This window comes from Sturnus vulgaris, chromosome 2 (assembly GCF_052056855.1).
Source record: "Sturnus vulgaris isolate bStuVul1 chromosome 2, bStuVul1.hap1, whole genome shotgun sequence".
NCBI classification, from domain to species: domain Eukaryota; kingdom Metazoa; phylum Chordata; class Aves; order Passeriformes; family Sturnidae; genus Sturnus; species Sturnus vulgaris.
Window position 1 is genome coordinate 44,661,280 of NC_142244.1, and position 21,031 is coordinate 44,682,310.

Consider the following 21,031-nt stretch of genomic DNA (forward strand, 5'->3'; position numbering starts at 1 on the left):
TGTTTACAAACTCAGGAAAACCATGCAGAATATTTAGAATATATAGAAAAATATTCCCAACGCTTTCTAGCATAAAAATACAATAAAAAAACCAGGCTTCATGCTTAGTTTCTCTAGGCATAAGACAGAGTTTCTGTTTTGTCCAGAGAAAGTGGTAAGTGGAGTTTTCAAAATATAGTAAGAAATGATGATATTTAAAGACATTATATGCTGTAGAAGGCTTTATGTATTTGATATTGAAGTCAGGTTCATATAGACTCAGAAATTAGTATCATAGAAATTTTAATTTTCTGTGCAAATCAAATACTACCAGAATTTTATCAGAGCCCAGAGGGAGCAATATGGTATTTAATATTTTTTCTTGATGCAAATTGTGTAAATGATGTATATAATTTAGCAGTCAGTAACAACTTTCTAAACAAATCCTGTTTTCTTGATTATTACAGATTGAAGCTACTGATTCAAAGAATAATGTGTTGGTGTTCTTTAAGTTGAGACCTGATGTAATTACTGAAGATAATCTTCACAGTAATATTCTTGTGTCATCTATGCTAGATTCACCAATCAACACCCTCTATCAAGCTGTACGGCAAGTTTTTGCACCAGTATTACTGAAGGTGAGCAATATACAAGTTTAAATGTTCTGTATTTATATTGAGACATTGGAATTCAAGAGCATGTTACCTAATTCTGAGCTACATATTTTATATTATGAAACCAAAATATTTGAGAAGATTAAACAGTGGGTGATAGTTACAATTTCTGAGTTAAAGAAAGTGCTTAAGCTCCCATCAGTAAGGCTGAGAGAAAGATTCTGGTCATACATATGCCTGGCTGGAAATGTGGAATACACTGGCCTTTGGTGGTTAATGTGGAAAAACAGCTCACACACTTTCAGGATGCCTTTATAAACCCAACAACTAGCTTTTGATTTTGTAATAAAAATGTTTTTTGTGGTATTATTCTGAATTATTCAATGAAAAGAGTGAGGTGCTTTTCCTTGACTTTAGGGAAAAAAATTGCTTCATTGTCCCACCATGTGGTTGGTACTTAATTTTATACTTTTTTAAAAGATTAATGGGAAGAAAATAGTAATTGCTCTGTCATGTGAGTCAAAATTTTATGAAATTTTCATTACAGGATGAGAAGTGGAGTAAAGCATTTGATCCCAAGCTCCAGAAACTTTTAAGTGAGCTTGAAGCTGGCTTGAGTACTGCTCTCAGAAGATCAGTTCCCAGTTCCACAGGAACAAAATTCAGTGAAGATGATGTGCGAGGTTTGTTTTGCAATTATGCCCTTTTGAATTTGGAGTAAATAATTTATTTACAAGTTGAGTGTTTAGGTTTCCTAGTGATTGCACAGTGTGAAATATAACTGGTTGTTGTTAGCAGACTGAAATTACTTATGGTCATGCCACAAGACCATAGTTGACTTTCATACTGCATTTAGTCAAGATCAGAAGTTAAAGGATATTTACATAACCATAAGTAAAAATGTGCTTTAGAAAGTATGTTCTGATTTAACATTATAAACATTCATTTATTTCATATATAAATATTTTTTATTTTATTTGCAGCTATACTTACACCAACAGATGAATTTCAGTTCTGGAGAGAATGTGCTCATCATGGAAGTAAAGGGTGTAGTAAAGAGAGAGCTTCATATTTTAGAGACCTATTTGAGGACATTGCAAAAGTATGTTTTATTTTGTGTGATCAGTGATATATTTCTAAACTTAGTAAAAAAAACCCTCTTCCTATGAAATATGTGTCAGTATATGTACGGTCTTCCCCAATATATGAATATATGACTATTTAGTTACTTTTTCTCAAACAAAATTTTACTTTAAATGATATTCATGTAGTTTGTAGTGACAGTGATGCAAGGGAATGCTAATATTTAATTGGGAGTGGATTTAATCACCGAATACTAGGGAGCTGCTGTAGAAATATGATTGTATGCTACAGTTTGTGAACTAGGGATTGGGTCAGGAGATGAAAAGGACACTCTTAATGCTGTTATGCAACACTTTTGGCACCCAAAAGTACTTTCTTGAATAGTGCTTCAGATAAGAATGAATATTTCACCTGAATAAATTTACACACATGCTTAGTTTTTTGAGAGGATTATGACATATTCTGTTATGTAGTAGACCTCAGGAAACTACACCACTTGCCAGCTTCAGGAAAACATAAATGTTTCAACAATACTATTTGTAAATTAACCATAATAAGGATCTTTTTTTCCCTAGGATTATTACAACTTGGACACTCTCTCATTATTTGAAGTTGTGGATTTGGTGGAGGCTACCAAGGACACTGTTGATAGTGTGTGGAGACAAACAGAACATGATCCTTATCCACAGTCTCGCATGCATAATCTCTTGGATGTGATAGGTAAACCTTTATGCAGTCTTTATTAAATTAACAGTTGAGAAAAGTAAAATGATTCCTTAGGCAGAGATCTTCTTACTTGTAAAGGCACCAATAACAGCCCATAGCATGAAGGTGCTTGCTTCTTGTAATTGTGATGCATGAATGTTACTTCCCTTCTAGTATGTGGCCATTCAGCCAGATGCCTTCACACATGCTTGGGAAGGTGATAGGTAGTTAGAAGATGGAGATGGATGCCTTTCAGCCTGTGAGCTGGGTTTGTCATGCTTCTGTTTGACTCCCTGTCTTTATGTCTAAATAAGAAATTTATTTACATGAACTCCCATTAAAGGCAGTTCAGTCTGTGTGCAGGTGAGAGCAGGATGTGCAGAGAGTCCTTCTCTCATTCTCTTGTCAGCAGCCCCATGTTTGGGGACAGGCATAGGACAGTGAGTTTGTGTGCTCCTGCCAGATGTGTGTGTGTGTGAGAGGAAGAGTTGTGGGAAGCAACCAGATACAGCCATTGCTGCTGATAAAGACAGATGCTTGTGTGTGAAATCCAGAATCCAAATCCATCAGCTTCACATATTGGACTAACTTCTGTTTACCTTGGAGATATTCAAGAGAATTGTTGAATCTGAAACAAAATAATCAGTTATTGCTGCATTTGTCTGGTTTGAAATCAAGGTACTACACTGTTTTTTTTTTAAAATGTGATTGGAATGTGGTGTAGCTTTAAAGGAATTATATTAAACAAACATCTTAGTTTTTTTAATACTTGTTTGTCTTCTAGGTGGCTCACTAGGTAGATTTGTTCAGAGAAAATTAGCAGCTTTGAATTTGTGGGAGGATACTTTTCACAGTGTTAAAGAAAATATACAGGCTGGCATTTTGGTTTGTGAACAGTGGGTGTCAGCTTGTGAATACCTAACTGGACAGCTATGGCAACGTTACACTCTACATCCGTGGAAAAATGAGAAGTATTTCCCTGAACTGATAGCCAAACTTGGCCAACGTCTTGATGAGGTAGAGATTTGAATTATACATATTAGTTCCATTAGACACAGAATTAAACAGCATCGTTTCAAGTTAAAAAAGAGAATTAAAATACTTTCATAATCTTTTCAGAGTCAGATAGTATTCCATATTTCAATATTTGTTTGAGCCTTCCAAAAGTTTCTCATACAAAGGAGAGAGATAAGTACTTGTAAATATAAATTTTATGTAAAAATACGTTTGTTATATCAAATACTTTTTTCCCTCATAGGTGCTAACTGTTAGAACACTGCATGAAAAGCTTATGTTCTTTTTGCCAGCTGGAGAAAAAAATTCTTTACATCTTTCCAATGTGTTTGAACCTTTTGCTGGCCTGAATCCTGTACACTATAATCCTTACACAGAGGTATAATGCTTATTTTTAATTTACTCACATTCTTTCTGTGTCTTTCTGTAATGTATGTAGTCCTAAACTAACATGTGAACTCATTATCTCTAGCCATTATGGAAAGCTGCAGTCTCTCAGTATGAAAGAATCATTGCACCAGCAGAACAAAAAATAGCAAGCAAATTGAAGAAATTTATTTCAGAAATTCTGGACAGTCCACAGCAGGTATGGTTAGTTCTTTAGTCTGAAAACTTTCCTGAAGATCAAGTTATTTAATTCCTAAGTAGTCCGTTTAGGGAATAGGAGTAAGAACATAGAGCCAGAGACAGCACTACTGGGTGGTGTTAGCCAATGTTTAATTTTTTTCATGAGAAAGTGATAACTTTAAAAAATCTTCATATTCCAGCTTCTTCAAATATTTCAGAAGCATAAGGAACTGATAAAGCACCCCAATATAAGCAAAGAATTGCTTTTTGAAAGGGAAACGTTGCTGGCAGCTCTTCAAGATTATGTCAAAGGTATCTAATTGCATTAGTTTTTTTGTGAATGCTAGGATCTTTATTTACTTCTAGAATTATGTTTGTTTTCCTAGTATATTTTTATAATATATAATATTATATGCAATGATGATCTAAGGTTGTTTAATTAAATTTCTGGTCTAATGGATGTTTTGCATCTGTTAGACTATGAGACAGACTTTGAAACTCGATGCCATGGTGTTCCTGGTGATGTTTCTGGACCACTGTCAGGCAAGAACCTTTCTGAAGTTGTCAATAATATTGTTTGGGTACAGCAGCTGGAACTGAAGGTAACAGATTCTGTTGCTATTTGCACACAATTCATCATTGAATGTAAAACATGGTATTTGACATTTCTGGGGGTAATTCCACACAGAAAAATTGTGGGCTTCCCAAGAGTTATATAATCAAGGTTCCTTTTCAGTGGTGATGCTTGCTAAGTTGAACTTTATTAGCAGACCCAGAATGCAGTCTTTTTGTAGTAAACTGAACTGCCTCTTTTTTTTTTTTTAAAAAAAAGGACCAAAATTCATACAGTAGCTGTTTTTGTTAAATGTTACCCTCCAGCATGCATTTTAAATTGTATTTAGGATTTGCAGATATCCATATTCTGAAATCCTAATTCTCACTTGTTATTACTAACCTTTGTAGTGTCTTCTTGAAATCAAAGAGTAGTGCATTTTGAGCTTATGCCTGCCAGGGAATTTACAGTAGTAAAAGTAAATGTACAACCATCCTGTTTTAATTTATCTTGTTTCTGTAAGTTATTTACTTTTTACTAGGAAACTTTGAACATTTTTTGGACAACATTGACCAGTGAAAACCAAAATGTTTTTCGTGATGTGAACATAAGTGCCTTACAATAACTATCGATTTGAATGTGAATAGAAGTTACTTCTCCTGGAATAACTCTTAGCCTGGCTCAGCTGATGTATGTCAGTTCTATGTCTGCTTTAGGCAGTGCTACATTTTTAAAATTGCTCTCAAATGTCCTCTGATTGCATTGACTGGGGTTTTAATTTGTCCACCTGTAGATGTGAAATTCCATTTCAAATACCTGTGAGTATTGTCATGGACCTTACAGATACAAAAGAAGACTCGTAGGAGATCTGAACCTTTACAGAGAGTTAATTAAAGGCCAAGTGGGATATCCTGGGGTATCTTAATAGGGGTGGATGTCATTGCCAGTCTTGTCAGTGGACAGCTTATTCCAGTAAACTTAATTTACTGTAAAGAGAATTCAAACATCTGGGACACAGTTCAGAATTCTTTTTTTTTTCCTAATCAGCTTTTGAATCTCACTTAGATGTTTTGTCATACTAATTTTTATTGTGCTGATTTTTCTTTTCTGTTTGAATACCGTGAAGTTAAGCTTCTATTCTCTGTTATGTTTAAGGTGGATGATTCTATCAAGCTAGCAGAGGCTCTTCTGTCTGACTTACCCGGATTTCAAACTTTTCATCAAAGTGCAAATTGTTTTCTGGAAAAGTTAAAAGTATATGAGCAAGAACAATTTGATGACTGGTCTAGGAATATCCAGTCAGAATTATCAAATCCCAAGTCAGGACTTTGGTAAATACACTCTTGTTTAAATAATGTTTACTAAATATTGAAATCTGTAGTATGGTGTAATTCATTAGAACTTGACAAAGGAAATTAAAAAAAAAATTACAGAGTTGAGATTGAATGGAGAGGCAAAATAGAACAATTTATTACAATTTCATCATCCTTGGTAAGCTAAACTATACAGGACATATTATTAATTACTAATTAATAGCTAATGTTGCAGATTAATAACTAGTCTTGAAGTTTCTGTCAGCACCTGGAATGAAAGACGTATTTGGTTTGCTTGTTGTTTTTACCTGTTACCCATTGCAATCCTTAGTGGTAATGTATAGAAACTAGATGGGAGTATAGCTGTGATATACTCTCAGCTATGAGTATAGCTGAGATGACACATGTAGAGTAACTAATTGTTATTCACAAGAAATTCTGCGGTCTACATAAGGCAGATGAAAGAAGGGTAAGCATATAAATTTAAACTTCATTAATTTTTTTTCCCAAAATGATAAAATTTCTGTATGGGATACTGAAATGTATTTTAACAATCTTTGTTTTAGTTGATTGGCCACATAGCTTCTGTCTTCAACTCTGAGGGTTGCAAAATTCCTTTGAAAAGAATTTGTCCACAGTTATAGAGAATACAGGAGTTGATACTTAAGTGAAAACTTTTATTTTAATGAAGATACTCAAATATATAATAGCCATCTAATTTATTAGTACCACAAAAATTTGTTATTGTGAGATTTTAAAATATGTGAAGTGGTTAATTAAAAGAGCAAGAAAAGAAGTAGCTCCCTACAAAGGGGAATGCAATGGATATGGGAACTGGAAAAGAGGTGAGAATAAAAAAAGAAAAAAATGAGTAAGGCTGAAGTGTATGAAAGGATGGTGGTAGAAGCATTACTAAAGTAAAAAAAAAAATGGAGTAAAGTATGAAGATAGGCTGATGTTCTCATTAGCATCTGGCTGAATATTCCAAAATGTTCCATTGATGCAAGTTTTGGTTCTTAAATCGGTTCTGTCATTATTTTCTTCCCCCTTTGCAGTGCAGGAGACTGGGGTGGGTAAAGGAACCTACTTGAGAGACTATGATGGATACAGTGTAATTTGGATTACTGACTACTACTGAGTTACATGTTAGCTATCCTCACAAACCTGAAAAATTTTGTCTTACCTTCATTTGCTTTGATGTAAAGGAAAGTTTACTGGAATAATTTCTGAGTAAATTAAAATGTTAATAAGCATAGAAAAAAAATAGAACGACATCAAGCTGTTTAGAATAGGTTTCTATATTATGGTAAAATGCACCTAAGAAAGGATAAATATTAAATTATATTCAGTAATATGGTTGATTTTGGTTCAGTATCCAAGCTAATAGCCCTGTGATGGAGTTGGATCCCATTTCTGGAGCATTAAACATACTTTACTCAGATCGTTTGGTGACTCTGCTAAGAGAAGTACGTCAGCTATCAGCACTTGGGTTTGCTATACCAGCTAAAATACAGCATGTTGCAAACATTGCACAGAAGTTCTGCAAGCAGGCAGTCATCCTCAAACAGGTATGAGATTGCTGTTCTGACTTCCCAGCTTGAACTTTTCTACAGTGCTGTATTTTCTGTTTGTGTGGTTAAGGTTTTCACTGTGCTTGACTGTATGAAAATGACTTCTTTCTTGAATAAATCAGGTAAGTCCATAAAAGAAAACAAAAGTAAAGATATGCTTCAAAATTCCAGAATATGTCTTCTTTTGCAATTTAGTATTAAAGGTTACTGCATGAATATACAAAAATAAGACAATTAATTAGTTGATTAACTGGTTTTAGTCTCAGATTTTTATAATTATGACTAAAGGGAATTGTCATAAGATGTAGCAACTTGTCCTCATCATTTCTAGTTTTCAACTGAAAATATATTAGCAAGTATTTTAGTGGAAGTGGAAGTGGGGTTTTTGGGGGTGGGTGGCATAGTTTTTTGATGGCACTCAATGTGACATGTTTTTGTTTGGCTTATATTTCCATTCAATTTCATGTGAGGTGTCTGACATCTGAGATACCTCTACAGCTCAGTTGAAGATGACATAAGACTTTTTTTTTTTTTTTTTTTTTTTAATTTAAGCTCTCCTTTTTTTACAGGTGGCACATTTCTATAATTCTATTGATCAACAAATGATTGGGAGTCAAAAGCCAATGATGTTACAATCTGCTCTGGCATTTGAACAGATAATTAAGGTGAAAGAATTCCTCTCTCTTTATCTTTTTAATTTCAAATTGGTATCTGTGGTATCTGTGCATATTCTGTGCTGCTTTTTCTACATTTATTGTATTGTAATTTTAAAAATTATTTCTTGATTAACAGGTGAAGTCGATTAGCAATTATTGTCACAGTTTTGGTTTTGATCTGTGCAGAGCAAAGACCAAGAGAGGTGTTTAAGGTGTCCTCTCATCTTCAGATGTCTGCTTATATTTGTGGAGCAGCAGTCTCAACATCAGTTGACCTGTTTCAGACTCTGTTAGGAGTCTGGCATTAATCCTTCCCCAGTGCACTAATGTAGCTATAATGCTATGCCCCTACATGTCTGTGATTTGCCAGATTATTTTGTCTCTAGTGCAGCTAGGGAAAGGGAGATCCTCCATTTTTTTGCTAGGAGTAAAACCATCTTTCTTATATTATCACTTCTGTATGCTATCTGGTAGACTATTTTTGTCATTAAAAATTACAAAGTTTGTGTGTTTTTAAAGCATTCAAAATCTGGTCCTGGAGGAAAAGCCCAAGTAACATGGGATAATCCCAGAGAACTGGAGGCTTACATCCAAAAGCTCCAAGCTGCTGCTGAACGGCTTTCCACTGAAAACAGAAAATTAAGAAAGTGGCACACAAACTTCATTCAAAAGGTATATTTTCCAGATGAAATTGAAGTAATGTCTGTCATAGAGTAACTTAACCTTTCTTTCATTTATGTGATGATGAGTATGTTTATTATCCCTTAAAATTCTTTTAACAGGTCATATCGCTTATGAATATTGATCTACTAAGGCAGCAGCAGCGTTGGAAAGAGGGACTTCAGGAGCTCAGAACTGGTTTTGCCAGCCTCGAGTCACAGGCAGGGTTTGATTTTCCTACTGCATACTGTGAACATTTGACTTTTCAACAGCAATCAGGATTTAAGACTCAAACATAGCATGATTGAATTAATTTTGGTTAAGGAGTTACTAGTTGTCTTAGGAAAACGTGTCCTAGTTAATGCAGATGTGAGGTAAAATCTCAGATGAGGAGGATGGAGATAATTTTTTTATGTCACACTAGCAATGGGAGAAGAACTTTTGGTCAATGACAGGTGTTAGATGAGGAGATGGGAAAACCTTGGGTAATGTAGATCAGTTGTGTTTGAGCCATTAATGCAAGATAAAATGAAGAAATTGGTACAGATAATGAGTGATCCACACACAGAATAAAACAAATGTAAAAAATTTGGAATTTAAATGCACTTCTGTCTGAAATAACGGGAAAAACATTTTTTGTTTGTTCACTTATCAACTGACAACTTTTAGAGTAGAATCATAGAATCATTAGGGTTGGAAAAGACATTTAATATCATTGAGTAAGATGATAAAGATTTTGATTAAAAATATCATATTATCAAAGTTAGCTATTTTGAGTTATAATTCAAGTAAATTTGGTATTTCCTATAGGCTTCAGCAATCAAGGGACTATATCCTTAACGGATACGTTGTTATTATCCTTTATAAAGCAAATGCAGATTACTTTTGTTGGTGTTTGCCAGTCAAATAAATGCAGTGTCTTTATAGTATTAGACTTCTAATTTTGTTTTCATTTTCTCAAGATAATAGGAAAAATAATCTGGCTCAATTTATTTTGAAGTTTAATTTGCAGATTTTTATCTTTAAGTCACTATATTTTATGAAAAGAATCTAGATTTCCTTTAGGATCTGTTTGAAAATTATTTTGGTGTTACACAATGTTTTTAGATGAAAAATTACTGAAACTATATTCAGTCACTCTTTAAAAATCTTTGAGTAGAAGTGATAAAACTTAACCAAATGTATATTTTTTTTCACATTCCAAGGATTATAAAATGGTATAGTCTTACTGCTATTGTCATCAATATATTACATATTTCTTTAAAAACCCTATTATAATTGTTTTAAGGCTTAATTAAGACAATTTCAAATTTTCTTAATCTCTAGAATCTTTCTATTGGAAGAGCTCCTATGGGCAGCTTTGAATTGTAGGACAGACCTTAACTGTGTAGCTTCCTGCAGCAACTCTGCACTGCCTCCAAAGCCCTGTCTGAAAATCTCCAATTAAACAAGAGAACCTTTTAAGCTGAAAGGAGTTTCTAATTTATTTTCTAGCTTCTCTGTCCATCTGCAAATTCCTCCATGGTATGCAAATGACCATTTATCTCAGTTGGTCAGGGTGCTAATAATGCCAAGGTAATGGGTTTGATCCCCATATGGACAATTCACTTAAGAGTTGGACTTGATGATCCTTGTGAGTCCCTTCCAGCTCAGAATATTCTGTGATTTACAGAACTTGACTGTATGATAAGGCTTTACATGTTCTTACAGTGCAGTGTAGCAGATTCCAATGAAAAACTGAATTCTTTGAGGTAAAACTTTCCATTGTTCTATGGAAACACACAACAATTTTTGTAAGTATTATTTAAAAAGTAGCTTACATATTATAAGAACATAGAAGATGTGATACAAGTTTAAATCTCTTATTCAGCCAGGTCTTAATGTTATTTCCAGCAGAGTTCTGTGCACTTTAGAGTAGCCTTGAGGAACGTTCTGGTAAACCAGTGGGTGATGAACCTCAGTGAAGTTCTCATGTTGATCTGCCACAGAGACAGTTTGATTTGGATACTTTTAAAAATTCCTATATTAGTTTGAAATAAATGCAATAACTGGTCACAAATTCAAAAAACCATATCTCGAGTTAGAAAGGGCCCACCAGGACCATCAAGTCCAGCTCCCTGCTCCACACAGGACTATCTAAAACTAAACAGTGTGACTTAAGTATGACGTTCAGATGGTCCTTAAACTCTGACCTGCTTGCTGCCACAACCCAGTCTGTTCCAGGTGTGTGATTACTGAATTTTACTAAGATCATCGTCTTCAGATCTTATACCGTGTGCAGTTTTCATCTTATAATTATGGTTTGAGGAATAAAAGAAAAATAAACATTGTTAAATTTTAGGGTTTCAGATCGAGTGATATGAAAGCTTGGAGACAACACTGGAATCATCAACTTTACAAAGCTCTGGAGCATCAGTATCAAATGGGCTTAGAAGCACTCAATGAGAATTTACCAGAGATAATGATTGATCTAACATTCAAGTAAGTTTTTTTATTGCCTTATAAGGAAATATTTGGGCGCAGATTGCATTAAAATATTAGTTTTTCTATTATTTGTTTCACTTTTTAGGCAAGGTCGCTTGCAATTCAGACCTCCTTTTGAAGAAGTACGAGCTAGATATTACAGAGAAATGAAGAGATTCATCTCTATTCCAAATCAGTTTAGGGGAGTAAGTGAGGCAGAAGATGAGTCTATATTCACTGTCATGACTGAAAGAAATGCAAATGGATTTCTGACTGCTTTCAGTAAAGCAGAGGATTTATTCAGAAGGCTGACAGATGTTTCTAATCAATTCAAGGTATTTTCAATAATGGACTGGCTCATGCCTTTTTTCCCTTAGGTCTGTATCATTTTATGTTTTGGACATTCTAGAAGTAGCTGAGCAATGGCGGTTGTGCATTGTTGTCCTTTTCTTCAGGGCATATAAGCAAAAGCTTAGCGAGTCCGTCCATGTTAAGCCAATCACTTAAGCACATGGCTGACTTGAAATATACATGTAGTTCTCTTTGAAAGCTCTGTATGATAGACTTTTCACTCTTTTCTGTTTTGAATATCCTTCAATGTGTGAGCATGTCAAACCATTTTTTACCTCCTGATTTTTGCACTAAGAAAATCTATAGATAATTGAAGAAGCACAAAGGTTAGAGAGAATGTAACTTGAAAATATTATTAAGTATTTTAATGTTATTGAGAAACAGTATTTTAATCTGTAAAATATTTATTTTCCATGGAATAAAAAATTATGTTGGAAAGGAATGGGTTGTAATTGGCCAAGTAGATATGGAACCTTTGGTGAAGACTCATCTTTCTAGCAAACAGGACTGGGAAAAAAACTTCAAGGCATTAAAAGTGAGAGGAAAAGAAGCAGAACGCCTTCCAAGGTATAGTGTAGTTCTATTCTTTTGTTTCAGTAATGTATTCTATCAGATATTTTAAAGGTAATAGTAAAATAGAGATGAAGATATAGATAGAATTTCAAGTGTTTTAAAAATGTTGATGTAGTTTTTAAATGTTTAGATTTTAATTTTTATTTTTAGATACTCTTCTATCTGTGCCACCTTCTCTGAAAAATTTTGATTATTTTCTTTAACTATAGAGGGAAACTTTCTCAGAATTCAGGGCTAATTCTGAAATACTGCAAAACATAATATTTTAACAAATCTTTTAGCTAAGTCCTGTACATGTGAAATATATATGACAGTTAGGAACAGATGTAGCAAATGCTTGTCATGAAGTAATTCCTGTATTGAAATATTTGATTACCTCTTATAACTTACAGTCTAAAATGTGCTAGGGTAGGCTTTTATTCTTACATATATTCACATGAACTTATTGTACTGTGTAGTTAGAGTTCTAAAGTAAAACTGGTAGGAATCATGTTTAGAACAAGAAAAGAGATGTGACATTTCATGCTGGAGAATGGACTGGTAGAACTTGCTGGCTAGTGATAGTCTGAGTAGTAAAGATTTCCATGAGTTAATGGACAGACTGAGGTGAATAGAAGAGAAACTGGCTGATGTGCCTTATAGGCAGAAGCAACATGTTACTAAGAAATCCATGAGTTGAAAATATAGTGTTGAGGGAGGATGGTCAGGAAGGGATCAAATAAGGTAGACCTTTTTCTTAGTGTTCTTTAGGTATCTGCATATGATCCCTGATATATTAGATATGGGGCCTTGAAATGACTCCCTATGGCTTTTCTTCTGTTCTTATTACTATTGAAGGCTGGTTGGTAAACTGTCATGGAAATTAGAGAATTAAAGACATGAATATACAAATAATGAAAGTATTTTTCTTCTGAGTATAGTAATAGCCTTTCAGAATTTTATGGCACTGGTTATATAAAATCAAGCTATTTTCTAACTATTTGGAGAAGCAGAGCCTCAGTCAGGGTTTTATTGGACCTCAGTCCTCATAAAACTGGAAGTATATATGCATAATTGTTATAAATATTTCAGTACTATGAGAAATTTTCACAATAAGCTATGACTTTCATTTGTTGAATTATAAGGGAAATTTTTCATTAAACTTCAAAGTCGGGGTAAACTATAGATGCACATAGATCTAGAGATACTAACATGTTGTACTATGATACTATCTACTGAATATTTGCTGTCTTTTAATCTCTTTTTTAAAGCACGGTCCGAATAGATTGTTTAACTGTTAATTGCAACCCTGTGAAAACTGTAATTGATGATTTCATCCAGAAGTTGTACGACATTCTAGTTGTTTCTTTGAGAAAATCTATTCAAGGTAAATAACTTCATTGAACAGTACTTCGTTTTTGTTTCTGTTTTACTTGGGCACATCCGTGTTAATGTAAATACTTTTTTAAAGAAATATTTTACTTTTCAACACAGTGAACTACAGAAATCACAGTGCAGAGAAAGTAATCTGTTATAGCTGTGTATTCCTCAATATTACATTTTCACTACAGACCTAACCTAGCACCCTTTGATGTCCATTGTGTATCTTAACCTGTTCTCTTGTTTGGGACACATCTGTTAGAGGTGTAAAATGCTACATATGAACATTGTTTTGCTTGTTTCTTTTTTCTGAAGGAAAATTTTGTTGCTTCAGAGGAAAATGTATTGAATGTTTGAGGGAGGAAAATATCCTAGGTGTTTGAGAAGGTGTCATAAAATGTAATAAAAATGCTATTACATTTTTCTTTTACAAACTGAAATACTTCATGAAGAGTCTAAAATAATCTAGACTTACTCCGTAGAACTGCTTGTCACCTTAGATTGTCAAAACTGTTAGAACTGTGTTGAAGAATGCAAAACATTTCCCTGTTTTAGGTGGCCGACCTATATCTAGAGCAGCAAAACAAAATGGAATGAAGTGTAGATGATAAGGAACAACAGTGCTTTGTGCTTTAAATCTAATGATTGTCACAGGAAACATAGAACAGAGATTGTGCAAGAAAGTGAATTATTTCCGTAAACTGAAAGGTGAATCTTTCCTGGAACATTTCCTGGAGCTGTACAGCTCCTTTCTCAGTATCAGAAGAGTTTTACCTTGGTAGGTAAATACAACATTATAGCTTATTCAGGCATTTGTTTGTGAGTCTTTTGTGTGTAAAGCAAGGTGGCTTTAGTTAGTTAGCCTCTTTAAAAGACTCAAACCAAAACAAAAAGAAAAAAACCCAAAGAACCCGAAAGCAATTTTAACATCTATTTTTATCTGTTTACCTAAAATAAAAAGACCTATACAGCCTTTGAAAGTATATAAATAAATGCCTCATGTTTTTTATGCTTAATGTTCAGAAGAGACTCTGATACTTATGGTCTAAATCATACACTGAACGCAGTGGATCACATTTGAAAATGTGTAAGCATAAACATACGTGTAAACACAAACGTGCAATTTTTGTTCAGGTAGTAGACAAGATTGGAGTCTGCAATTTTTAAACAAATACTTTGCATACTTACGACTAATGCTTTATCCTTGTGCATTTTTCTGACTTGGATATTTATAAATATTCTCTCCACTATAACTTTATTTTCCATCTTTATGTAGCTCACCTATGTGATGTTTCTACATTTCTCACTGAAGCCATGGAAACACTAGTGATTAGGCCTCAGACTGTAGAGGAAATAGCAGAAGACAATTTAAAATATTTAAACCTACATGAACGAAAAGAAGGGGTAAGATACTATTTTATTCTATTCAGAACAACATCTATAAAACTGAAATTACTTTCTAGTATGGAAACTTACATTTAATAATAACTAATAAAGATCATGCAAAGGTCACATAAGGTTAGGGCAGTAGTCCATGTAGCACAGTAATTAGTGTCCAGCAATGGAGTGATTTACCTAGGGGAGAATATAAAATCAAGGTAGCATATTTGATACTTTTTACTTCTAATTTACTTCTTTACTTCTACCTCTTTACTTCAACCTGAACCTTGGTTTTTTTATGTGATATTTAGGAGCATATGGTAGCACTCAGTGGATTTCTTTTCCACAGCCTTTCCTCGTTTTCTCTTGAGAGCAAATACACATTTGACATCCAGAATATATTCTGGTGAAGTGTAGATCAATTATCCATTACATGAAGGACCCCTCTTTTTATTTTTTTTCCAACTGGAACCTGTTAACTTCATACCATTTATGTCTTGTACTGGGAGAGATATGGACCATTCCTATTCTTCCTTTTTGTGGCACATGACAGTTCTACTTTGTTGTGTCTGGTATCAGCAGTCTCTGTTGTAGATTGAAAAGTGTAAGTTAATCTAATCTTTTATTATGCATAAGCCCACTCATAACTTTGATCATCCTTGTTGCCTTTTGATAAGTCTTTTCTTTCTATTTCATTTTTCTGTGTGACCAACAGATATTTCTCAGTTTTTAAGATCTGAATAAACCATGGATTTACATGATGAAATAGTAACATTACCTCTTATTATCTTTTTGTTCTTTGTGAATCATGACATTTGTTTTATTTCCTACTCCTTAGATTAAGCTCACATTTTGGTAAAACTAGCTGCCATAACCCCAAGATGCCAGTCTGAAGTGCAGTTTTTATCTTAGGACTCAACTTGTACATGTGAAATTTATTTTTTCTCATTTATGTCACTTCATGGTTATCTACTTGAATTTTGCTTGTCACCAGTATCATCAGTCATTATTTCTTCTGCATTCATTCTGCAGTTCTTCATGGGTGAAATATTTTAATGCCTGAAATAACATAATATTATCAGTAAACTTTATCATTTCATGGGCTGGTCTCCTTTTCCAATTCTTTTATAAACACTTTGAGCAGTCCAGAACAGGTATTTGCAGAACTCCATGGGTGATATCTTTTTGATTGCAGGAACTAGCCATTTCCTCATAACATTGTTTTTTTTCCCAATTAATTATCTGTGCAAGGACCTTTGTTCTTATGTCAGGGCTACTAGTTTTCCTTAAATGCCTTTGATGAAGGTTGGTGTTAAAAACTTTTTAGAAACTGAACTGGAATATTACATTTAATGTTTCTTCATCTATATCCTTACTGATGCCTTTAAAGAGCTCTGGTTCTACATGGTTGTGGAATTCTACAAAACCCATATTGGCTCTTCTCAACTGGATGGTATTTATCCTTTGAAATATTCAGTTCTGAATGAGTGCATCTGAGTTTAGGTGTTTATGTGCAGGTGTCTGCAGTGTGAATGCTGCTGATATACTCAGCAGAAGTCTGGTCCAGTTGCCCAAAAGTGCAGTTCTAGAGTTGCTGAGATGCATTTCCAACATCTCCAGTAGGCTGGCAAACATAACAGATAAGTTCTGGGAGGCCTTTACTTTTCTGTAGTTGCAGCTGGAGGCCATGCAAGTACCACAGGACATCTGGGATGGCCTGAAAAGTGTATTTATGAGGAAATGAATCAAGTCCCAGTAGAGCAGTCAGCTGCAGCCCGGAGCAATCCTTGTTTCCCTGCGGTAGGCAGCTTGTGGCTCATCCTCCTGGGTTTATTTCTTGGCTCCACTGAGAGCTCAGTGCAGTTATTGATGCATAGGTGTCTAGTGTTTGAGGGATTTCCTGCATGTCAGAGAACTCCATACAAGGCTCAGGGTAGATAAGACAGGATGTAGAGAAAACCCCATAATTATGGGGCAGTGGATGTAAGGCAGATGGGATAGAGAAGAGGATCTCAAATGGGGGAAGGAAAGGAAAGGGGAAAGGAAAGGAAAGGAAAGGAAAGGAAAGGAAAGGAAAGGAAAGGAAAGGAAAGGAAAGGAAAGGAAAGGAAAGGAAAGGAAAGGAAAGGAAAGGAAAGGAAAGGAAAGGAAAGGAAAGGAAAGGAAAGGAAAGGAAAGGAAAGGAAAGGAAAGGAAAGGAAAGGAAAGGAAAGGAAGAAAAGGAAAAGGAAAACGAAAGGAGGCAATATTATATGGCATGGAATATCTCGCCTGGCTGTGTCTCATGGGTTGAGATAAAGACAGTTTAAGAGGTAAAGCAAAAGCTGCACAAAATCAAAGCAAACAAGTAATTAATTTACCACTTCCCATGGGCAGGCAGGTGTTCAGCCGTCTCCAGGAGAGCAGGGCTCCATCATGTATGACGGTGACTTGGGAAGACAAACATATTTTTGGATCCCCCCTTCCTTCTTTCCCCAGCTTTATGTGCTGAACTTGGTGCCATAAGGTCTGGAATGTCCCTTGGATCAGCTGGGCCTGCTGTCTGGCTGTGTCCCCTCACAACCCCTTGTGCACCCCCAGCCTCCTCACTGGTGGGCTGGGGTGAGGAGCAGAAAACCTTGGCTCTGTGTAAACCCTGCTCAGCAGTGACTAAAACATCCCTGTGTTATCAACATCATTGTCATGACAGGTCCAAAACACAACTCCATACCAGCTACTAAGAAAAGAGTTAACTACACCCCAGCCAAAGCCAGCAAACATACACACAGAGTTATCAAATTCAGTTGCTCTGCTGCTGTTCTCCAATTTGATTGAGTTGATCTCTGCAATATATAAGCTGGCACTTACCTCTTTCGTAGTTTACATTCACTTCTGTTTATCTCATGTTAGGATCAAGGTTTAGAGTTTCTCTAAATACCTAAGATACTGTTTTTCCAGATGTTTTAATATTATTCTGTAAGCAGAATTAAAGCAGCTGTATATAAGCTTTTTATCTGTGCATACAGAATTGGCGATTTATATGTATTTGCTTTAGATAAACAGTATTTGCTGAATTTTTACATGCATCCTTATTTTTGATCTTTCTGATTTTAGATTTTTCTCCTGTTTCATGAGGCTGAAGATAAAAACAAACTTCTGCGAACTGTGGCTGGCGCAGGTTTGGACAGTATCAGTAACCTAAGAGCTACATGGGATAAATTTGAATTAATGATGGAAAGCCACCAACTTATGATTGCTGAACAGGTAGCAATGAAAGCTTAATATTTTACCTGAAAATGTAGAAATTATTTTGCTTATGTCTGGAACAGTACTTTTTTCTTAGGTTAAATCCATCAATATTGTCAGTTCAATAATAGCACAGGCATTATTGAGTTGAGGGAGAGCCGTCTAAGGAAGAATACTTAGACTCTTAAGCAGTAACTAGGGGAAGCTTCCCTTGAACTGATGCTGAAATAAATGTTGTATTGTTGTAGTTCTGTCTCAAAACAACTTTCTGGTGACAGAAATGGCTTAATAAATGCAATGGTTAACAGAGGAGAAGAGGATAACAGTTTAAGATAGCATTTTTATTTCTTTATCATGTTTTTAGTATTGAAGCTTTTTATTTTCTTTTCACATAACTTTGCTGACCTATGCACAGTCTTGTAATTCCAGTCTGTAGGCAAACTACATAACTCATTTGAAGTTCTACTCAAGATATCAATTTGGCATACAAATATAGCAATTTTTCTATGTGCTATTAGAGGCAAGCAAGCCTAAGTAGGTAGCATAGGCTGAATAAATAGGTCTCAAGTACTAGCATAATAAAAAAAGTAGTGCCCCCTTTAAAAGAAAAACAAAACAAAGGGAATAAAGTTGAACTATTTATTTTGGTATTATACAAGAAGTTTTTTGAGTTTGGTTTTTGATCAAGTTGTCGTTATCAAGTTTTGAAGTTGATGCTTTGATTTTGATCATAGTTGTAGATGCAGTTCATTGAGAAATGTCATTTTGCTTATTGCTTTGCAGATGGAAATGATGAAAGGAAATGTGCTTTCACGTATCAATATATATCTTCAAGACCTGGAAAAATTTAAAGCTCGCTGGGATCAGCTAAAGCCAAGTGATGATGTCATTGAAACAGGTGGTCAGGATGCACTTGAGAAATGTGCTCAGATGATAAAGGAAAAAAAAATAGAATTTGATGAACTTAAAACTATGAAAGAAAAACTCATGTATGTATGTTTATTTCCGTGTATATCTTATTCATTAATGTATTGATCTTTTGCAGCAATAGTATCTCAGAAAATGTTCACTAATTTTTATCACAACAGATATTGTAAGTATTTTAATTTGTATTACATGTTTTTCATTAGCTTTTCATGGTCCTTTTTGTTGATTTTACCTAACATGAATTTCTTAAGCTAAGTTTTTCAATATGTTTTTTAGATAACTAAATTGAGAAGTCTCTTAAGGTGTTGCAAAAGGAAGTTTGTACACTAAAGACTTAATTCTGACTTTTGAAATTCTCACTAAGGGAAGGTTTGGGATATTAGTCCAAAAAAGACCTCATGTGACTTAAGTGGACAGGAGCTCACCTCTCCCAATAAGTGTCTGTGCTCATTATTGCAGATCTTGAGGATGAAGTTTTCTGTTTAACTTCTTACCTTGGCATGTAAATTATGGTAAATAAAACTAGCATATTCTTTTTACCACCATGAAGAAACAATAAATTCAAAATTATTTTCTTTCCAGCTTTGATTTTGAGGGCACCAATTAATTCACCTTTTTCATAAACTAAAAATAAAGTTTATGGAAAATAATTGAGAATATGGGAGAAGGTTGTTGTGTAAAAGAGTTATTGCTCATATTTCTTTATTATTTCTATTCAAGAAGGAGATTATGAGGAAATTGCAGTTGGCAGCAATATTCTTCAATAAAGCCAATGATTTTTCTTAAAAAAGTATGATGATTTCTATATGGTACCATTTCTTAATCCATAAAAGTACAGTGGAATAACGCAATGATCTTTTTATGCAGTGAAGAATGCCATCATTTTAAATTGGAAGAGCCCGACTTATCATTGTCAGAAGCTGTAAGTCAAGATATTCAGAGTTGTGCAGAAGTCTGGGCACTATATGAAGAATTTTATCAAGGTTTTCAGGAAAAAGCCAAAGAAGACTGGATTACTTTTAGGTAACATTTTGTTACTTTATTTTTAATGGGCATAGAAATGTGGTTGTAGTACTGTGTTGTTATGACCTTTTTATGTTTGATTTTCGTGCAGAAGTAAGATATACCTATTTGAAGAATTTTTGTTTAATTGGCATGACAGACTGAGGAAGATGGAAGAACATACTGTAATGACAGTAAAGTTGCAAAAAGAAGTGGACAAATATAAAGTAAGATGCTAATTACCCTGGAAATGTTCAAGGCCTTTTGTTGGGTGGTGCTTTGAGCAGCCTGGACTAGTGGAAGGTGTCTCTGCCCACAGCAGGGGGGTTGGGACTAGGTGATCTCTAAAATGATTTTCAACCCAAATAATTCTGTGATTCTATGAATTTCAAAAAGGCCTATGAAACAAAAAGCTTTTGGTATTACTGGGTAATATACTCCATTCTATACCTCATTGTTCATTTCTTACAATAAAACCAGTTAGTATTTAACAAAATGTCTTCTGATAGTGTTTTGGACATTTCACTTACTTTTGGGAACATTTAGTTCTCTACAGTCAACAGAATGGTCATTACAGCTTACATAGAAACAGATTTACAATGAGTTGTCTTCAGAACTATACTCTCAAACTTTAAATTCAGGAACTGGAAAAATTGTACCTCAGTTTAAGAAGTTAATTTTTATTTTTGTTTGAATAGCATGTCACTCCATAATCAAAGAGACGCAATTTTCATAATGACTAGATGGATTTACATGTGCATTTTTTCTGTAGATGATAATTCCACTCCTAAAATATGTAAGAGGAGAACATCTTTCTCCAGACCATTGGTTGGATCTTTTTCGTCTTCTGGGTCTTCCCCGAGGCACTACACTTGAGGGTTTGTTATTTGGAGATCTATTAAAAGTGACAGATGCCATTATAGAAAAAGCAATGGAACTTAAGGTATGAATAATTTTAAATACAGGACCTATAGTTTTTTTATGATTTATCTTATGTGGTATATGTTATTCCAAGTGTATATATCTTTAATACTAT

The 21,031-nt window shown here is 34.4% G+C and overlaps 1 protein-coding gene across 5 annotated transcripts in view; it reads left to right on the top strand.

Moving 5' to 3' along the window:
* DYNC2H1 (dynein cytoplasmic 2 heavy chain 1) overlaps positions 1-21,031 on the top strand; it is a 145,108-nt gene that overhangs the window by 2,188 nt on the left and 121,889 nt on the right. For all 5 annotated transcript variants that reach the window (XM_088159415.1, XM_088159414.1, XM_088159416.1 and 2 more), the window contains exons 2-25: positions 447-617; positions 1,141-1,276; positions 1,577-1,695; positions 2,252-2,396; positions 3,166-3,398; positions 3,640-3,774; positions 3,868-3,981; positions 4,163-4,274; positions 4,440-4,564; positions 5,671-5,846; positions 7,201-7,396; positions 7,969-8,064; positions 8,575-8,727; positions 8,838-8,936; positions 11,057-11,196; positions 11,285-11,513; positions 11,969-12,096; positions 13,353-13,468; positions 14,738-14,865; positions 17,935-18,084; positions 18,850-19,055; positions 19,861-20,016; positions 20,108-20,222; positions 20,768-20,938. In XM_088159415.1, the coding sequence (XP_088015541.1) occupies positions 447-617; positions 1,141-1,276; positions 1,577-1,695; positions 2,252-2,396; positions 3,166-3,398; positions 3,640-3,774; positions 3,868-3,981; positions 4,163-4,274; positions 4,440-4,564; positions 5,671-5,846; positions 7,201-7,396; positions 7,969-8,064; positions 8,575-8,727; positions 8,838-8,936; positions 11,057-11,196; positions 11,285-11,513; positions 11,969-12,096; positions 13,353-13,468; positions 14,738-14,865; positions 17,935-18,084; positions 18,850-19,055; positions 19,861-20,016; positions 20,108-20,222; positions 20,768-20,938 (3,549 nt within the window). The remainder of the gene's footprint in view (positions 1-446; positions 618-1,140; positions 1,277-1,576; positions 1,696-2,251; positions 2,397-3,165; positions 3,399-3,639; positions 3,775-3,867; positions 3,982-4,162; positions 4,275-4,439; positions 4,565-5,670; positions 5,847-7,200; positions 7,397-7,968; positions 8,065-8,574; positions 8,728-8,837; positions 8,937-11,056; positions 11,197-11,284; positions 11,514-11,968; positions 12,097-13,352; positions 13,469-14,737; positions 14,866-17,934; positions 18,085-18,849; positions 19,056-19,860; positions 20,017-20,107; positions 20,223-20,767; positions 20,939-21,031) is intronic.